Here is a 17,405-nt window from a genome sequence, read left to right on the forward strand (position 1 = left end):
GAGCTTGTCGACACTGACAGCACACCAGAAGAGGAGCAAGCAGAGAAAACCGTCTCACAGCCGAGTCTGTCCACGGGTTACTGTGGAAGCTGCGGGGAAAACCGGGGGTGGGGGAGGCAGCAACAGGTTCAGTGTGTCTTGGAAGTAAGAGTCCTGGCCTGGTGTTCCAGTGAAAGTGGAAACAAAACAAAATAACTGTTTATTTTCCCTTGAGTGAGCTGCTGCCAGTTGAAAAGGCCCAGCGGCATTTTACAAAACCATTTTACAAAACTTCATTCCCTTAGCCAAACATCCTGGTGAAGAGAAAAGAAAGCTCCCTGACACATCACGGGAGAACCCTTTGCAGCCAAGAGAACCCCTGGGTCTCCACCTCACTTCTTTGCGATCAAGTTCAAACTCAATCCCAACACTGAGTGTCACTGCAAATTGTTTATTAAAACACAAAGCAATGGACAGTGAAAAACATCCTGATTTTTTTTTTTTCCACTTTTTGGTGGGAGTTGGGTGGGGGCATGGGAGGGGTAGGGACAGATGGAGACAGCCCGGAAAGAAAGACAGCTCTGTGCTCGCCGGCAGCTTTCCCGGGCCAGCCAGGTTCAAAGCTCCTGTCACACCCTGCTGTGTTGCTGTAAATGCGTGTTGTGGCTACAGACAGAGCAGGTTTGGCCTCCACAGGGAGAGGATGGGCTTCTAGAACAGGAGCTACGGGGGCTACCATGAACCAGACACTGTGGCTCCAGCACTTGGTACAGAATCGACCGACCAAGAGGGGCAGGCTGGTGTCCTGACAAGCCCAGCTTAGGCGGGTGACAGTTGAAGAGGCTGCCCTGAGCTCTGAAGGGACAGCTGGTCCAAGTGTGGAAGAGCTTGGGGGAAGGAAAATCCTCAGAGAGGACTGATCCAGGGTCCAATTTCTTTTCATTCCCCGGATCACAACGCACCAGGGAAGAGAGGAGTCAAGGGTGTCTCACCCCCGGGTCTGTCCTCCCGCCTCACCCTGCCAACTCCCCTCTCCCACCTGGCAACTCAGCCCTCCTTTCCTGACAGTTGTCCTTTGAAAGGACGGAAGGCGCACTTCAGATTGTTGTTGTTTTTCCTCATACTGACATGAAGGCCCAAAGCTCAAAATAGAGATGGAATGGAGTCCTGCTTTTCCTGGTGCTGTGTGCCCCCGTCTCACAAGACTGCCTGGATGCAAGAGGTGCCAAGGGCCTCTCTGCCAACTCCAGCAGGCACCACTGTTTCCCTGGCTGCCAGCACCATCCTGGCTCCTCGTTTTTATACTCCTGGGGGGCGGGGGCAGGAGCGGGGAACCCATCCCAGGAGATCCATCTTGCTCTTTCCCTGCCAACCCATCCAGGCCCCAAATTGCTTGCCCTTATCCAAATGGTCTGGCAGCTGAAAGCCAGCTAGCCAAAGGCTGCTAGGCAAGGACATACCAGATTGGCAGTAAGCCACCCATGTAACAGAGAAGAAACCACCCTGGCCTGGCAGTGGACCCACTGGTGCCAACCTAGTCTTGTAACAAAACGAGGAAATCTAGCTCTCTCGCCCCAGGAGAGGTCTAAATACAGAAGGAGCCCTAGCTCAGACTGAAAGGGAGAAACGACTCAGATCTCTCTGAAGCTTGAACGTTAAGGCTTCTTTGCAATTTTCTTAGAGCTCTTTCATCCCTAATTGTCTCTTCCCATAGAAGAGGAGCAGATTGCTTCTCTGGTTTCTGAATGGATCCCGGGTGTCTCTGGTTCTACTTCTGCACCATCCCTAGGCTCCTTCCCCCAGGGTCACAGCAGAAGGAGGCCCTAAGCTTACCCTCCCTCCTCACCTTGTTTTTGTGACACAGGAGTATCTCTTATTAGTCTCTCATTCTGGAAAGCTCACCTGCTCTTCTAAGTCTTTTTGGAGAGGCGTGGAGGACAGCATTACATGTTGCCACTTGATGCCATTAAGGCTCCCCGAGGCAAGAAGACACTTGGACTAGGTCAGAGCCGGCCAGCAAAGGGGAAGAGAGGGAAGGGACGGGGAGGCAGCCCCATGGTGGGAACAGTGAGACCCCCTGCCCAGACCTGAATCTCGTGGGAACACCCATCCTGGCTCAGAGCAGGAGAGGAAAAGGCACTGTGCTGACCGGGCGGGTCCTTCCCCGACCCCCAGGGAGGGTGGAGAACCTGCTGATTCTCCCCCTGGGCTTCCCAAGGTGAGCCCATTTCTAGGGAAAGGAGCGTAAGTGCTAGGAAAGGGAAAATACTGCTGCTGCTTTCCGAAGTTCAAGTCAGATCCCAGAAGCCACAGCCAGGCCTTCCCAGGAGAGGGCAGAAGCAGGATGTGAAGGGCGAGAAATTCCTTAAAACAGAAGCTTCTCCAAAAAGAAAAGAAGTCACAACGCGATTCTAAAACTGGATTAAACAGTCTCCAGGCACAGAAAGGGGGCGGTTAACTTAACTCTAACTTTACCCCATCTCTTCAAAGCCTAAGTGACTTCTAATATGATTCTCCAACTTCCGGCCAGTATCTCTTAGGTAAATGGTGGGAACAGGAAAACAAGATCACTCTCTCCAAGTGACAGGTGGGCCTGCAGGCCCTGTGGTCCTAACACCACTGAAACAAAGAGAACCATCTTTCAAGTCACCAGAACGCAAGGTAAACATTGAGCAGCTTCTTCTCGATCATACAGGTTTTTCTGTTGTTTTTTTCCCCCAGAACAACATATCTGGTTTAGGGTACGTGGGTCCTGCAGATTTGTTTCCTGGCATGATGTTCCCATCAGCGTTGAGTGAAGCCCCCTAAAAGTCTGACTGGAGGCCAGCTGGTCCCTGACCCCCATCAGGGCGACACGGCAGACTCAGCCCACCTCCCACGGACATCTGTGCCCGGTCCAAGTGGAAACTGGGCCTGAGCCACACGTCTGGCACCAGGAGTTTCATCTCACTTAGCGTCTGCTCTTGGCTTTGGCCACCTGGGCTGAGGAGGATCTCAGAAGCTCGGACAGAATGTGGATCCCGTAGAGAGGAGTCGAGGCCTCTCCTTTCCCACCCCCTAACGGGCCTGACTTCTCACCTCCCCAACCCCAGCCAGCAACTCCCCTACAGCGCAGACTCTCAGCCCTAGCACCAGCTCAAGACACAGACGCGGGGACAAACAGTGCAAAGAGCAAAGGATAAACAACAGAGAAATTCTTGACACACACAATACAAAAAATAGAAATAAACAGTACCCCATTCCCACCCCTTTAACCTAAACTTCATGTACCTATAACATCTTGAAGGAGCAAAAAAAAAAAAAAACCCAAAAAAAAGCTTTCAAGTTCAGCATTCCAAGCCAACCGTGAGCAGCCCTGGGCGGCTCTGAGAGCTGGGTGGGCTTGGCTACAGGGGACTTGACCCCAGCCCCCGCCATACTTCTTCCTGTTTCCTCGCTTCCCCTTTAGCTTTTATGAGCCACAGAAAGCTGTTCCTTCCTTTCAGACACGACCAAAGAGGAAAGCGCCCATCCCTGCCCCTGAGCGCAGGGAAAGGGTGGGCTGGGAAACAGAGGCAGAAGCAAGGCTGCTTGGCTTACAGTACCGTGAGGAAATGGCCCCAGGAGTCGGGGTTTCCTTCTGAGACTCTGAGTCACTGGAGGAAAGGGTTGAGGTGAGGAGGCGGGGAGCCGTCCTTCCTCAGAGAGACCCAGCAAACGAATGGACAAGGCAAGATGGCGGCCGCAAGCCCTCCCGCATCCTGTTTACCCCGTGGGCAGTGGCCTCAGGAGAGCGGCGATGGGACGGGAATCCAAGCCACTGTCAGAAGCCCGAGTGACCATCAGGACACCCACTGCCCCAGGCAGGTAGTCCCCAGGACAGAGGCTTCAGGACGTACCCCTGAAACGCGGGCGGCTTTGTGAAGCACTCCAAGTGCGCCTCTGGTTACAGCTTCAGGCCGCAGCCACTAGGCTGCCTAACTCTGTGACCGAGGACAGACGTCTAAGTCACAGCTGAAATGAAGGGCTCTGACTCTCTCGAAGGACTAAAAGGCAGACCTGGAGTAACTTCGGTCAGAAGCAAAAATCCAGGACGGGAGCCCAGGGGCTACTTCCTTTGTCCCAAAACGAGCAGCTCAAATATGCAGAGCTCTTGGAAACCAGAAATGAAAGGGCAAACTCAAAATTCAACAGGTTCTAAAGATGGACCTGGCCTGATAGTCTCTGCTGTTCCAGCCCCAGCAGCGGCTCGTCCTGCGGCTCTCCATCCACAAAACTCCTTGTAGCTTGGCTGGGTCCCAGCTCACTGCTCCCCTAACGGGGAAGAGGATGACGAGGATCAGAAAAGAGGACAACAGAGGAGCCTTACTTCCCGCAGAAAATTTTCGCAGGGAATTCAAGACAGACATATCCGGGGCTTCCAGGACTACGGCTGCCTGGTAATCTTCCTGCCCCATCACACCAAGAACTTGGCAGCGACCTGGACAGGGAAATGAAAGGTCCTAAGGGCACACTCTTAAGGTCAGTGAGAGGCGTCACTGGGCCAGATACAATCAGTCTAGCTCCTTGGGGCAGCTCTAGCCTTAAACCAAAACTGGCTGAACCGTGACGTAGGACAACAAGGGAATCAATGAACGTCGGATACTAGATACTCTCAACAGTGGTCAGTCACTTAGTAGGGCTCAGGTCTCTGAGGTTGCTCTTAAGTTATGCTAACGTAAGCCTTTTCCAATCCAAAGACCAGAAGAGACTTTTAAGGTCAAGTGTTCTGTGGCTGCAGGCTGGAAAGCCTCTGTGTCCCCTGGCAGCAAGCCCCTACAAAGGGGCCAGTAAAAGAGCTGCTCGGTCAGGTCCTCCTGGCTGCTGGCTCAGAGATCCAGGGAGGGAGGTACCAGTAAGGTGAGGTGGTGGAGGAGAAGACATTCAAGCAGAGGGAACTCCAGATCCCCAATGTCTCCTTCCCTTCTTGGCAATAACTTAGCAGGATGGTTGAGAGCGAGCGAGAAGAGATTTACAAATGAGCCAGGTTCAGAAAAAAAAGAGAGAGAGAGAGGAAACCAAGTCCCCAACAGGCACTGAAATCAAAATGATCTGCTGTGGTAAGAAGTCAGAGGCAACTCGAGGACCTGATAGAAACGAATCGTCTTGGATACCAGACAGTCCTCTAACTGGCACGTGTCAGGGAGACAAGCAATGACAAAGCTCAAACACTTAAGGTGGAACCGTCACTGGGCTAAAACCAGACAGGCTTCCGTGTAAGGAAGTATCGACTTTTCTCCTTTTGAATCCCCCTTCAGTTTTTGTCTTATCATACAAATTATACACCTTCACACACACACACACACACACACACACACACACACACACACCACACCCACTTGGAATCCCAGGAAGCCTGAAAACTTCCCTGGACATCACTTCAGAACATACCCAACTCCCAGCACTGGTCTTCTGGAGTAAGAAGATCGTATTTCCCTGCTGTTAATTTCTAACCTAAAAAAAGGAACCAGGTCGGCTCTGAGTTCAGAGTCCCTTCCACTGGACGAAGACCCTTGGCCAGGTGGGATCCAGTTTACCCTATGTACCCTAGAGAGGAAAGAGATAGCTGGGGGGCTGCCCCAGGGAGAGGACGAGGACTAGAGCAGGTCTGGGACCAGGTGGTGGATGAGGGCTGCTCTCTAGTCACTCTGCCTCTTTTCATCTCCTTTAATTTCGGGTGCGTATGTGTGTGTATGTGTGTGTGTATGTTTTCTCATTTGTTTTTGTTAATCACTGTAAAAAATACAGAAACCCAAACCAACACGTTCGGTTTCTTTCCCACACCCCTCCACCTGTTCAGGATGGTGATCAGTTCTCACAACCGGCAGAGGCAGAAGAGGGTTGGAATGAAGACTCCGAAGGCCACGAGGATGGGAAACATGAGGCTGCTGTTGTCCGAGGCATAGGGGTTGGGCGTGCGGGGGCCCGACTGCACTCGGTTCTTATTGGTCTGTCTCTTGAGATTAGACCCTTCATCATATTCTTCTTCCTCCTCCTCCTCTTCTTTCTTTTCCAGTCCTGGATGAGGCTGCAGCTTTGGTACATCTGACACGAGAACAAGAACACCTTTTAAGTAAGACTCACGGCATTTAAATGAGGCCCTTAAGGGAAGTAAATGAGCCACAAGAAAGAGACCCTATGACCTAAAGCAGGATCCACAGGAAGGAGCAGCCACAGTTCCCAGCCTGGAGAAGAGCAGATTGCTGCAAACACGGGTCTTTCTGAGATTTAACTAAAATGGAGTAGAAGCCTTGCACCCTGAGAGACTCCCTGTCTCCCTTTCCTATTCTACTTCTTCAGAGCCTGGAGAGAACCAGACTGGACAAGGACAGTGACCCAACACCCCAAGCTTAACCTTTCAAATCTTCCCTTCTCCCTCCTCCAACCCCACATTCCCTTCTGATGCACAAAGCAACCGAGGAAAAGCTGATCCACGGAGTTCTGGGTTCTCCGCACACCGTCCCCCTCTGTTCACTGTCCCCTCCCAAGGGATTCTGGTTACCCATCAGTCTGGGAGTAAGACATCCTCTGGGATGTGCCTCCAGATGAGGTAGGGAAAGGCATGGAGGTGGGATGGGGGAGCAAAGTCACTGAGACAGACGCCTTCTCTGCAAAAACCAGCCTGGGAAAGCTGGCAGACAGGACCTTCAACCCTGAGAAAGAGATGGACTTTGGGGCTGGATCCCAGGAACAAGGAGACATTAATAAGTGAACCTCTGCTCAGGGCAGCCCAGCAACACTGTGCTCAGAGCACACCAAACACTCAGGGCCCTTCCTCTGCCTTCTTCTTCTTTCTACCTACCCGCCCCGCCCCTCATTCATAGATGTCAAAGAAACAGAACAAGGGTGAGGTTTAGGCAATTCCAAATGACTACAAGGGTCAGGGCACACCCAGTCTGATTTACAGAGCAATTAAAAGGATTTTTGTCTAAAACCAATTCACTGATTAAATGGTGACAGGAAGATCTGAACACAGACCCTGCTGCAAAGCTTAGGGCTAGCACGGTGCTTGCTACACTTCAGCTAGGGCCACCTGACTCCAGGTTCCTCATGTTATGGCTTTAAGTGTTAGTGTTTTCAAAACAGTGATCAGCTAAATCACCCCCTAGCGGTTGATCCTATCCTTCAGCCCACGTCAAAGAGCAGATCAGAGGAGCTTCCCGGATGGCTCAGTGTAGAGAATCTACCTGCCGATGCAGGAGACATGGGTTCGATCCCTGGTCCGGGAAGATCCCACATGCTGGGGAACAACTAAGCCGCTGTGCCACAACTACTGAGCCTGTCCCCTAGAGCCCAGGAGCCCACCTGGGCCACAACTGCTGAAGCCTGAGTACCTGAGACTGTGCTCCATAAAAGAGAAGCCACCACAATGAGAAGCCTGCATACCACAACTAGAGAGGAGCCTCTGCTCGCCACAACTAGAGAAAAGCCCGCACCGCAATGAAGAGCCAGCACAGCCAAAAATAAATAATTTTTTTTAAAAAAGCAGACCAGAAACACAACTTACCATCCACTGTCCCAGCCATGATGTAGAGTGCACAGACTTTGGGGTTGTCATAGTATCCCTAAAGTAAGGGAAACAGCGGTCACCCCCACACAGCAGCAAACAGCGCCCCCCTGCCCCTGGCACCCATCCTTTTCAACTTATCCTCGGCTGCAAAGGGGCAGAGGAGGAGTGTTACCTTGACAAACTCGATGTAGAGTTTGCCTGTGAAGGTGGACACCTCGCCCTGGACGCTCAGCTTCCCCTTCCGGATGCTCATCGGGATGATCTCATCGTGGGCGGTACTGTGCCCTACGCGATCAAAGATATCTAGGTCCTTCACCACCACGTGGCCGTTCAATCGCACATCGAACACCTGCCAAGACAGACAAGGAGACGGTGTCAAAACCACCTGCTTCAGACTTCCCTGGGGGTCCAGTGGTTAAGGCTCTGCGCTTCTAACGTATGGGTTGCAGGTTCGATCCCTGGTAGGGCAAGTTTTCCATGCCACTAGACACAGCCAAAACAAACAAACAAAAAACCCTCTGCTTCACACTCCTTCAGCAGTTGGGACATGAGGCACCTGCCTGGGCTTCAGGTTCAAAAATAACTGAAGGAATGACAGGCAGGGCTGGGTAGACTTCAGGGTGGCTAGAGACCTTTACCTGAGTCAAACCAAAGGCACATTCCTTCACTGTCAAGGTTGCTAACTGGGAACAAAGAGTGCAAACAAAAAATTCAAGGTGAAAAGAAGGAAAGTCAGAAGAAGGGACAGGAAAATATCGGCGAAAAACAAGAAGGTGCGGACAACCAAGAAGGGAGAGGTTATGACCAGGAGGACCTTAAGAAGATTAGTTAATTGCTAAGATCTAGGATTCTGGCATTGCCTTCTGTCAGTTCAGTTCAGCTCAGTTCAGTCGCTCAGTCGTGTCTGACTCTTTGCAACCCCGTGGACTGCAGCACACCAGGCTTCCCTGTCCATCACCAACTCCCAGAGCTTGCTCAAACTCATGTCCATCACGTCGGTGATGCCATCCAACCATCCCATCCTCTTTCGTCCCCTTCTCCTCTGGCCTTCAATCTTTCCCAGCATCAGGTTCTTTCTGTCACAAGTACCTTCTGTCACCCCAAGGCAAATGCAGCCTCGTAGTCACGGGACATAGCTGGGCAAGAGGAATCCAGCTTTGGGAGTTCCCTGGCGGCCTAGTGGTTAGGATTCCAGGCTTTCACTGTGGTGGCCTGGGGTTCAGTCCTTGGTCGGGGAACTGAGATCCCACAAGCTGCGTGGCGTGACCTTAAAAAAGAAAACCCAGCTTCTCCTCAAACCTCAACTGTTCCTCCCTCCTAAGCACCTCCATTCTCTGGGAGCTTTCTGCCAGAGTGGCGAGGTTCTACTGGTCAAGTGGGGGCCTGAGCCGCCTCACCTTCTGCTGGGATTGCGCAAAGTAGACCTCGGCAAACTTGAGCACCAGCACGTAGTCCCCCTCCTCCTTGATGGGCACCTCGTAGCCGAAGCTCTCCTCGTTGTACCGCTCCGTCTGGTACAGGATCTGGTCTTCCGGGTTGGAACGCAGGATTGGCAGCTTCATGCCATAGTCAGAGGCTGGGGACAAGAGACACGAGAGAAACCACATCAGAGGTCAAACACAAAAGAAGAGCAGGAGACCCCAGAATGGCCGGGGCGTCTCCCCGGGCAAAGCTAATAACCCTCCCCCGCTGCACCTGGCTCCAAAGAGACCAGCCACGAAGGCAGGAGTCGGGCAGCTGTTACCAAGGAAGAATAAAATGAAAGAAACCAACACAGCAATCACCCCAACAAGCTCCCATCACCCTCACAGCAAAACTTTCAAACATTCGTGAAATTGACTTCTCCCCAGCCATATCCAAAGTGATGGGAAGGGAACAAGTCTAACTCACTACTATAGCAAAGCACTGCCCTACAGCTGCGAGGCCTCAGAGAAACCTCGTAAAAGCAGGGGGATGGCCAGGAACACTGCAAGATGATTAAGTTCAAAGAATTTTTTTTTCCCTCATTTGGAAGAGCTCAGTCTAAGTGAAAAAAACAGGATATCTGTTAGGAAAGTCATTCTTCATTGTCTTTACCGCAAATAAGAAACCAGCTTTCATTGCTTTTTACAACGTTTTCATTCAAAAAGTTCCAGGGCTGGTCAAAAGCAACAAGGTCGTTAAAAAAAGGATTTGATGCTCTCTAATTTCCTCTGGGTCTAACACCTTACTTCCCACACTCACAGAACTCAACCTCACCCAAGGTCTTGAACACTCCCCCCAACAAAATGAAAGAAGAAACAAGATTCCTGCTGTATCCCCAGCACCTAACATCGTCCTGGGCACATTCGTCAGCATGCTCAGTGTGATCCACTGAAGAAACAAATGGCAACAAAGGAGGTGCCCGCAGCGTAGTAAAGTCACACGCTCCTCTCCACGGGGCCAGAGCCATCCTAGCAGGGGTCCACGGTCCCACCGCATCTCTGGCCTCAGATGCCCAGGTCCAGGAGCCACCTTCCCCATTTCAGACAGATGAGGAATGCGTCCATGTGTGTGCTCAGTCACTCAGTCGTGTCTGACTCTGCGACCCCACGGACTCTAGCCCGCCAGGCTCCTCTGTCCAGGTAAGAATACTGGAGTGGGTTGCCATTTCCTCCTCCAGAGGATCTTTCCAACCCAGGGATTGAACCTGCTTCTCCTCCATTAGCAGGCTGATTCTTTACCACTGAGCCACCTTTCCCATTTCAAACAGATGAGGAAGAAGGCAGAGTAAAATAAGTTCTTACTTGTGGGTGGGCATCAGAAGAGCCAAAGTCCTCTACTGCCCTCAGGCTGCCCCCAGTCTTACAGGGAGAGGACTCTGTGTATGTTTTTCTTTCTCCCACACAACAAACTAAACCTGGGCCCTTCCTCAAATATGATTCCACACTCAGGGCCCAGAGGTGAATAGCTATGCCTTCCAGAGCTCTATCCATCTACTTTCCAAACCACAGACTTGGCAGTGATTTTGGTACCGGGCCTAGTCTCTCCTCCACCTGGGAGGAGGAGTCTTGGAGCTAAGGTGTCAAGTCCACCTTCCAATTTCACAGGGTGACTCTGCAGACATCTAGCACCTGGATCCCCAGGGCAGTGTTTGAGAGGGCCACCCTGGCAGCTTTATCTTCCAAGACTCCAAGAGACAGGATCTTTTATCTCCACCGGAGGTAAAAGAGTAACTAGAAGATCCAGTGGCTAAGGTCAAGCCTTCCAGAAAAATAAACAGAACTGTTAACAGTTCCTGTAAGTGAATAGAAGCCAGATCAGATGGACTGATGAGACAATGAACAGGAAACTCATTGCACTTTTGTCTCCGGACATTTTTTTCTTCCTATTTCTCCTCGAAAAATCAAAGGGGCGGTGGGCGGGGCGGGGGTGGTGGTGGTACTGAGTAGCTCTACAAAGGATGTGCTGCCAACTGCCCCAGATCCATCCCCCAGGCTCAGACCACAAACCTATGAAGACTAAAAGATTGCCGATCCTCTTCCAACTGAGTTCTAAGAATCTCCCTCGTTCACGAGGACCGTGATCCTTACAAATTTGGAATGGTCACCCGATTTGCTTTTCGGAGACACAGAAGATGTCACGCATGTTTGGAGAACCTGTTCCCCCTCACGGCACGGAAAAAGTGAGGAACTGACGGTAGCGTAATCTGTGGCAGGCTCAGTCTCACAGCTAAGAAAACGCAGCCGTGTGATCAACAATCTTGGAATTATCTTTTAAGCTTTCCAAGTGGCTTTCCCATGAAATTTGCCACATGCAAAGCTGAATTTGCCCTAGTCTCAAGAGAGACAATAGCAACTTCCCCTCCGAGCCTTTATGCCTTCATGGCTCCCTTAGCAGTGAAGTGGACACAAGGAGCATACAATGGCAGCTGGAATTAAAATTTCAAGTTAGCCTGACTGAGGTCAGACAGTTAACCAAAGATAAAAGGGGGCCAGAGGGGCCACACTCTGTCCACAGCTTCTTAGCTCTAGACAATGGAGTCACCAGGCTACTTTAAAAACTCAGTCCAGGTTTGAGGGGAAGATGGGCCTGGATTTGAATTCTGGCTCTGCCACCTACTATGTGATATAGAACATGCTGTTGTCTCTAGGTGTTTTTTCATCTGGAAAACAGGGTATCATCTACCTAAATTTTCCGCCAGTGAACTGCTCCTAGGAGGGCCTGCAAATGAAACTGGCCTCTTATGTAGCAGTATATGAAAGTATTAGTCATTCAGTTGTGTCTGACTCTTTGTGACCCCATAGACTGTAGACCGCCAGGTTCCTCTGTCCATGGGATTCTCCAGGCAAGAATGCTGGAGTGGGTTGCCTTCTTTTCTCCAGGGGATCTTCCCAACCCAGGTCTCTGCACTGCAGGCAGATTCTTTACCATCTGAGCCATCAGGGAAGCAGTATAGGAAGAGAATTTTAAACAAATCCCTTGGCCTTAAGCAAATCAGAAGTAGCAGTGTCTCTCTCACATTATCTTTCAAGCTCTTATCTCCCCAAAGCCAAATCCTTCCCCAGCCAAAAGGAAAGAGTATTCTTTGTTGTTCTTTAGCTGCTCAGTCCTGTGTGAATCTTTTGCAACCCTGTGGAATGTAGCCCACCAGGCTCCTCTGTCCATGGGATCTCCCAGGCAAGAATACTGGAGTGGGTTGCCATTTCCTTCTCCAGGGAATCTTCCTGACCCAGTAATCGAACCTGCATCTCCTGCATTAGCAGGCAGATTCCTTACCACTGCCACCAGAGAAGCCTCTGCAGGGTCTTCCTTAGGTCTAGAGAATTAGTAATCCAATAGGCTCAGGCCCCTGGCCAGCTTTTCCCCTCCAAAGCCATGTTCTGCTCCACTTGTAATTCCTTGTAAAAGATCTTTGAGCAAAGAAAAAGACAGACACTTGAACCTACTCTGGACAGGAGAATTTTCAGACTCATGTCACTGATTCCTAAAGCATGACAAGTTTTACGAAGAAGGAAAACAAGGTTCAGAGAGGGAATGCAAATTCATCAAAGCCATACAATTAACTAGCGGGCACCTTTCTATGAAGAAGAAATAGCCTTTTTCCTAAAATCGAGCCAACCCCTATGCCCTCAGGCCAAATAACCAAGTCTTTTCCATCAGAGTCAAGAGGAACCCACAGAGAGCAAGTTATGAAGAACCTGGGATGCAGAGCACGCCAGAATCCCACACAGAGAGCGCTTCTGAATCACTCTCCATAGTGGTACCTCTGTCTGCTGAAGCACACAGGTTGAAAAAAGCCTTTCCCAGGCTGTCAGCATCTTCTATGAGCACTAGCTATCCTCAAGGCAGAAATGAAACTCAATACACAATGTGAAGTGCCTTTGAAAGCAAAAGCCACTAGGTGCCTTGGGCCACTCACAGTTCCCAGAATGCCAAACTACAAAGACACTATAGAGAGACAGCAAGTTCAAAAGCAGGCCAGACTCTTATCTGGATTAACTTGGCAACAAATACCTGAATTCATTAAACACGAAAATGGACTTTCCTCGGGTAAAGAAATAAAGACGTTCAGCTCCGACGGAAATTAGTGTAAACAGCAGCAGGTGGGGGCGGTGGGGGGGGGGCAGGGGCGAGGGTCTCCAAACACTTGGCACACCCTCATCCAAACAGAGCCAGTCAAGGGCAGGCAGAGGCGGCAGCTGCACTTCCCTTCGTGGTACTGACTCCCCTGCACAGAAAGAATCTAAAGAGCTGCCTTCTGAGAAAGACTAATCACTTCTCCCCAGACCTACAGCCAGCAAAATGCTGCCCTCAGGAGCCCTCCAAGTGCAAGGGTGCAACTGGCTGGCCCAAGCTACATCAACCTACAGGCTGACAACCACCCTCCACTCTCCTCCAACCCTTAACACTGCTGCAATTCATACCCAAGTGGACTAGACTATCAGCGTGGAGCAGGGAACCTCCATTTAGAGTGCCAGGGTTCCAGTCAGGATTCCAGAACAAGTGAGCTTTGGTAATATGGTAAGTCGCACACTTTTACCTGCTACAATAAACTCTTCCAAAGGCACTGCAACTATGATCCAGTAACCTAAGGACAGACAGCCTGGCTGACTGCTGATAAGGCTCAAAAAAAAAAAAAAAAAAAAAAAACCAAACCCACTCGCACCAGCAAATGAAAACCAGGATTTCTGAATAAGGGAAGTAAAGTAGCTGGGGCCTAAACCTGTATGGTCTTAGCTCCCTCCTCTGCACTAGGGACCAAAGAGAATAAGGTCACCTATGAAAAGCCTGGTATTTGTTAATTGAAAAGGAACCATCTGTACATGGCCTCACCACAGCTATCTCTAGAGGCGAAGTCCACAAACGGTCTATAATTTCCTCAAGGGCTCCTTCCGCCCTGCCCACACCCATGAAGAAAGAGGAAGGGTCCAGGCTGAAGATAACAACCACCTCCTGCTATTAAGTCTGCCTTTGGCTGCTGTGACGGCTGCTGTAGACCAGGGCCCTGACTCAGCTGAACCCAGGCTACGGAGACCTACATGCCAGGGCTAAATAAATTCCAGAGCTAAAGTGAAGACAAACGTGGAGCTTTGGAAAACTGCTCTGTGCCCCAACACCCCCACGTCTATGGAAGCAATAAACTGCCCCCCATACAACAAATTCCAGGGAGGCCAGGGCAATTAACTTGGTTGGAAGAACCAAGTTAAACCTTTCAGGAAAGGCAAGAGCCAAATCTGGGCATCGCGGCAAAAAGAGTGAGAAAGTCTGTTTCCTACTTTTCTGGAGATGGCCTGTTGCCAAGCTGGCAGCCTCTGAACCCAGCCTACAGCATAAATCTCCTTCCAACACATGAAGCGGGGAACTTCCTTCTTAAACCTGTTTTCCAATCCCAGGAACAGAAGAAACAAAGTCTAGATTTTCCGAAAAGTGGTCTGTAGACGACCTACATCAGAAGCCCCAGGGCTGCAGAAACCTGGGTTTCATCTACATGTCTAGAATTTGCATTTTTAAGCAGCTCCCCCAGCAATTCTTACACTGAGAACTGTGCAGCTCTCTCAAAACTACTGTTGCTCAGTTAAGCCAAAAGCAATTTTCCCATAAGCTGGAATCACACCTCTCAGGACCACTGAGGGGTAGGCTCTCCGCACAGGTAGGCAGAATATTCAGACCTTACACGGATGACCCAGCTGACACACCACCAGCCCCACGTGCATGCAGTAGGTTTGGCGACATAACCACCCTCCGGGAAGGGCCTTAAAGCTTCTACTTTTAAGCACACATATGCCCCGCTCCAAAAGGGGGGCGGGCGGGGGAGGAGGCTACCATCAAACTTTCCTGGCCCATCCTCTTCGAAGATTCCTTTCCATTCTGGCTAAGAATCAAGCTCCGCTCCTGCAGAGAGGGTAAAGAGAGCGGCCGATTTCTGGGGCGGCAGAAATCTACTCGAAACTGACTGGAGAGCAGAACCACCAGGCCAGGAACAGCGAAAAACCGAAAAACCCGTGAAGCCTCGAGGTGGCAATAGGCCGCCCCCGACTTTACTTTCCCAGTGCGATTGGAGGTGAGGGGTTAAGAAAAAACAAGATGCGAGGTCCAAATACAACTTCTCGCCAACTCTCTGCCTCGATGGCTCTTGGTTGCTTCGAGCCAGTGCCAGTCTCTAGGCTCTGACCGGGCCCCCGAGGAAACTGTAGAGAGAAACTTCGCTCCAGAGACGTGGCCCTGAGGTCGAGGAAGGGGTTCGGGGCCCGCAGCCCTTGGCGCGCTGCGCCCGTCACGGCAGGCCCGGAATCCCGCGGCTCGGCCGAGGGGCTCTCACCTCGGCCCACCCGGCCTTCCAAAGGGTCCTTGCGGAAGTGGATCCCGTGCACGTCCACATGCGCTTCCCCGCCCGCGTTGACGGCCCAAATCACGCTCTCGGGCAGCCCGGCCCCCGCCAAACGGACCACGCCGAGCGCCGGCAGCAGCAGCAGCAGCAGTCGCAGGAGCGCCACGGCGGCTCCCTCAACCGCCCGAGCGCCTAGCATGGCGGCCTTCGCAGCGGGGGCAGCCTCCGCCGAGTCTTGTTCTCAGCCGGCCGCCAGGCCGCCCCGGACTCAGAAAAACAGCGCCACGGGCCGCCGTGCCTCAGCCGCCGGGGACATGTCGCTCTCAGGCCCTCCTTCTCAGCCACGGGTGCCGCCTCCCACCTTAGGAACAACCTACCCCACCGCCCTGCCCCCGGCCACGACCCTGTAGCCAATCAGTGCCCGGTCCTCATTAATTACCCACCACCCCGCCGGGAGGCGCCCGCCCATTGGCTGCTAGGAGCGGGAGAGGGCGTGGCTACTCTCAGGCGCCGGCCCAACCATCAGGCCTGAGAGGGAGCGCGCGCAGAGGCTGGGAGTTCGGTTGAAGCGGCGGTTCAATGCGGAAGTGGTGGGGTGCAGCGCCCAGGCGGCCCCGGAATCCCGCAGCTGAATAGGAAATGTGGCCTAGGGGGGAAGGTTTAGGATAGGGCGCACTGACACGTCGCCAGCACTTCCGGTGCTCCAGATTTTGGGGGCCGAATAGGCTCTCGAGGGGGGCGTTACCGACTTTCCCGATCCCCGCTTTCTTTCTCAGGGAGAGGCATGAACATAAGCTCTAGTAGGAGAAGCAATGATCACGCTTCCGACCTGATACCCAGCCTTTTTCCCCACGTGAGACAGAGAACCCATCCTCCCCTAGAAAGGCCACATGCACAGGTTTTCAGGGCAAGGGTCCCACGAGGACAAGATCCCGCCCCCACCCCTTAGCAGGCTCTGGGCTGGTGGTAGCGTCCAGGTGGCCGTCCAATCAGGAGGCTCCAACGCAGCGGAAACGCGTGGCCTGGCGGGGAGGGGCTCCAGGCTACCCGTATCTCCATGGCGACAGCCTCAGGCTGGCCCCAGCTATGGAGGGGCGGGACTGGGGCTTCCCCGGCCCCGGCAGAAGGACTTGAGAGCGGTACCCAGTCCGGAGGTCCAGACTGCCCCACACAGAGATGACCCTAGTTTCCTCCTTTTCTTTGGCAGTTCACACCACGCTCTCCTGCCTTGGCGATCCCTGCGCTGTGTTCGCCGCCCGAACTCCCACCTCTCAGAGAAACAGACCCAGAGAGGGACCGAGAGTTGCTCAAACGGTCAAACCACAAGTATAGGGCGGAGCCAAGGCAAAACCTCCTTTATCCATTTGTTCCACAAATATTTATCGAGACCCTACTCCTAGGGTTGTCAGATTTAGCAGGTAAAATACAGGAAGCACAGTTAAATTTGAATTTCAAATAAATGGAACATACACTAAAAATAATTTACTGCTTATCCAAAACTGAAATTTAACTGGGCTTTTTGGATTTTTTTCTGACAATGCTGCCTGCTACCTGCCAGACAATGAGTTTTTGGCAGCCGTGAACAAAACTACACTCCGGATCTCACATGAGAATCACAGTCCTTACTCAATTATTAAGTTAGAACAATGATGAGTACTCTAAAGGAACAAAGTGAGGTACCAAAGTGAAGTATAGTTGGGCGAAATTTTTCTTTTTGGCCCGGCGGATGGAGTGCCTGCCGCGAAACACGGCAGGGTCTTAGTTCTCTGACCAGGGATGGAACCTGTGACCCCTGCAATGGGAGCACAGAGTCTTAAACACTGGACTGCCAGAGAAGTGCTAGGTAGTAAATTTAAATGCACCTGAATTGCTTCCCCAGCCCCCAAGGGCAGATTCCCACAGAGATCATTTTTGAAGTATCCTCTTTTTAGTCCTACGTCTCCCCCCTTCTTTTGCAAGAATATGAACTTGTTTCCTTCCAGGGACCTGTTTCCCCTCCAAAGGCCTCTGGGGTCCTGCTCTGGAGTTTCTAATCCTACTTTCCTCTGAAAACTGTCATCTTTGGAGAACCTGACAAATCAGAGCTTAAAGAGCCCACAGAGCAGGGTG

At 51.7% G+C, this 17,405-nt stretch overlaps 1 protein-coding gene across 1 annotated transcript; it reads right to left on the reverse strand.

Moving 5' to 3' along the window:
- Window positions 1–414: 414 nt before the first annotated feature.
- On the reverse strand, window positions 415–15,662 carry MLEC (malectin). The gene is made up of 5 exons (XM_043438914.1): window positions 15,288–15,662; window positions 8,905–9,083; window positions 7,680–7,856; window positions 7,505–7,562; window positions 415–6,042 (listed from the first exon to the last, which is right to left on the reverse strand). Exons 1-5 carry the CDS (start codon window positions 15,493–15,495, stop codon window positions 5,813–5,815), a joined length of 852 nt encoding a protein of 283 aa, XP_043294849.1. The 5' UTR covers window positions 15,496–15,662; the 3' UTR covers window positions 415–5,812.
- Window positions 15,663–17,405: the final 1,743 nt, after the last annotated feature.

This window comes from Cervus canadensis, chromosome 1 (genome assembly GCF_019320065.1).
Source record: "Cervus canadensis isolate Bull #8, Minnesota chromosome 1, ASM1932006v1, whole genome shotgun sequence".
Taxonomy (NCBI): Eukaryota; Metazoa; Chordata; class Mammalia; order Artiodactyla; family Cervidae; genus Cervus; species Cervus canadensis.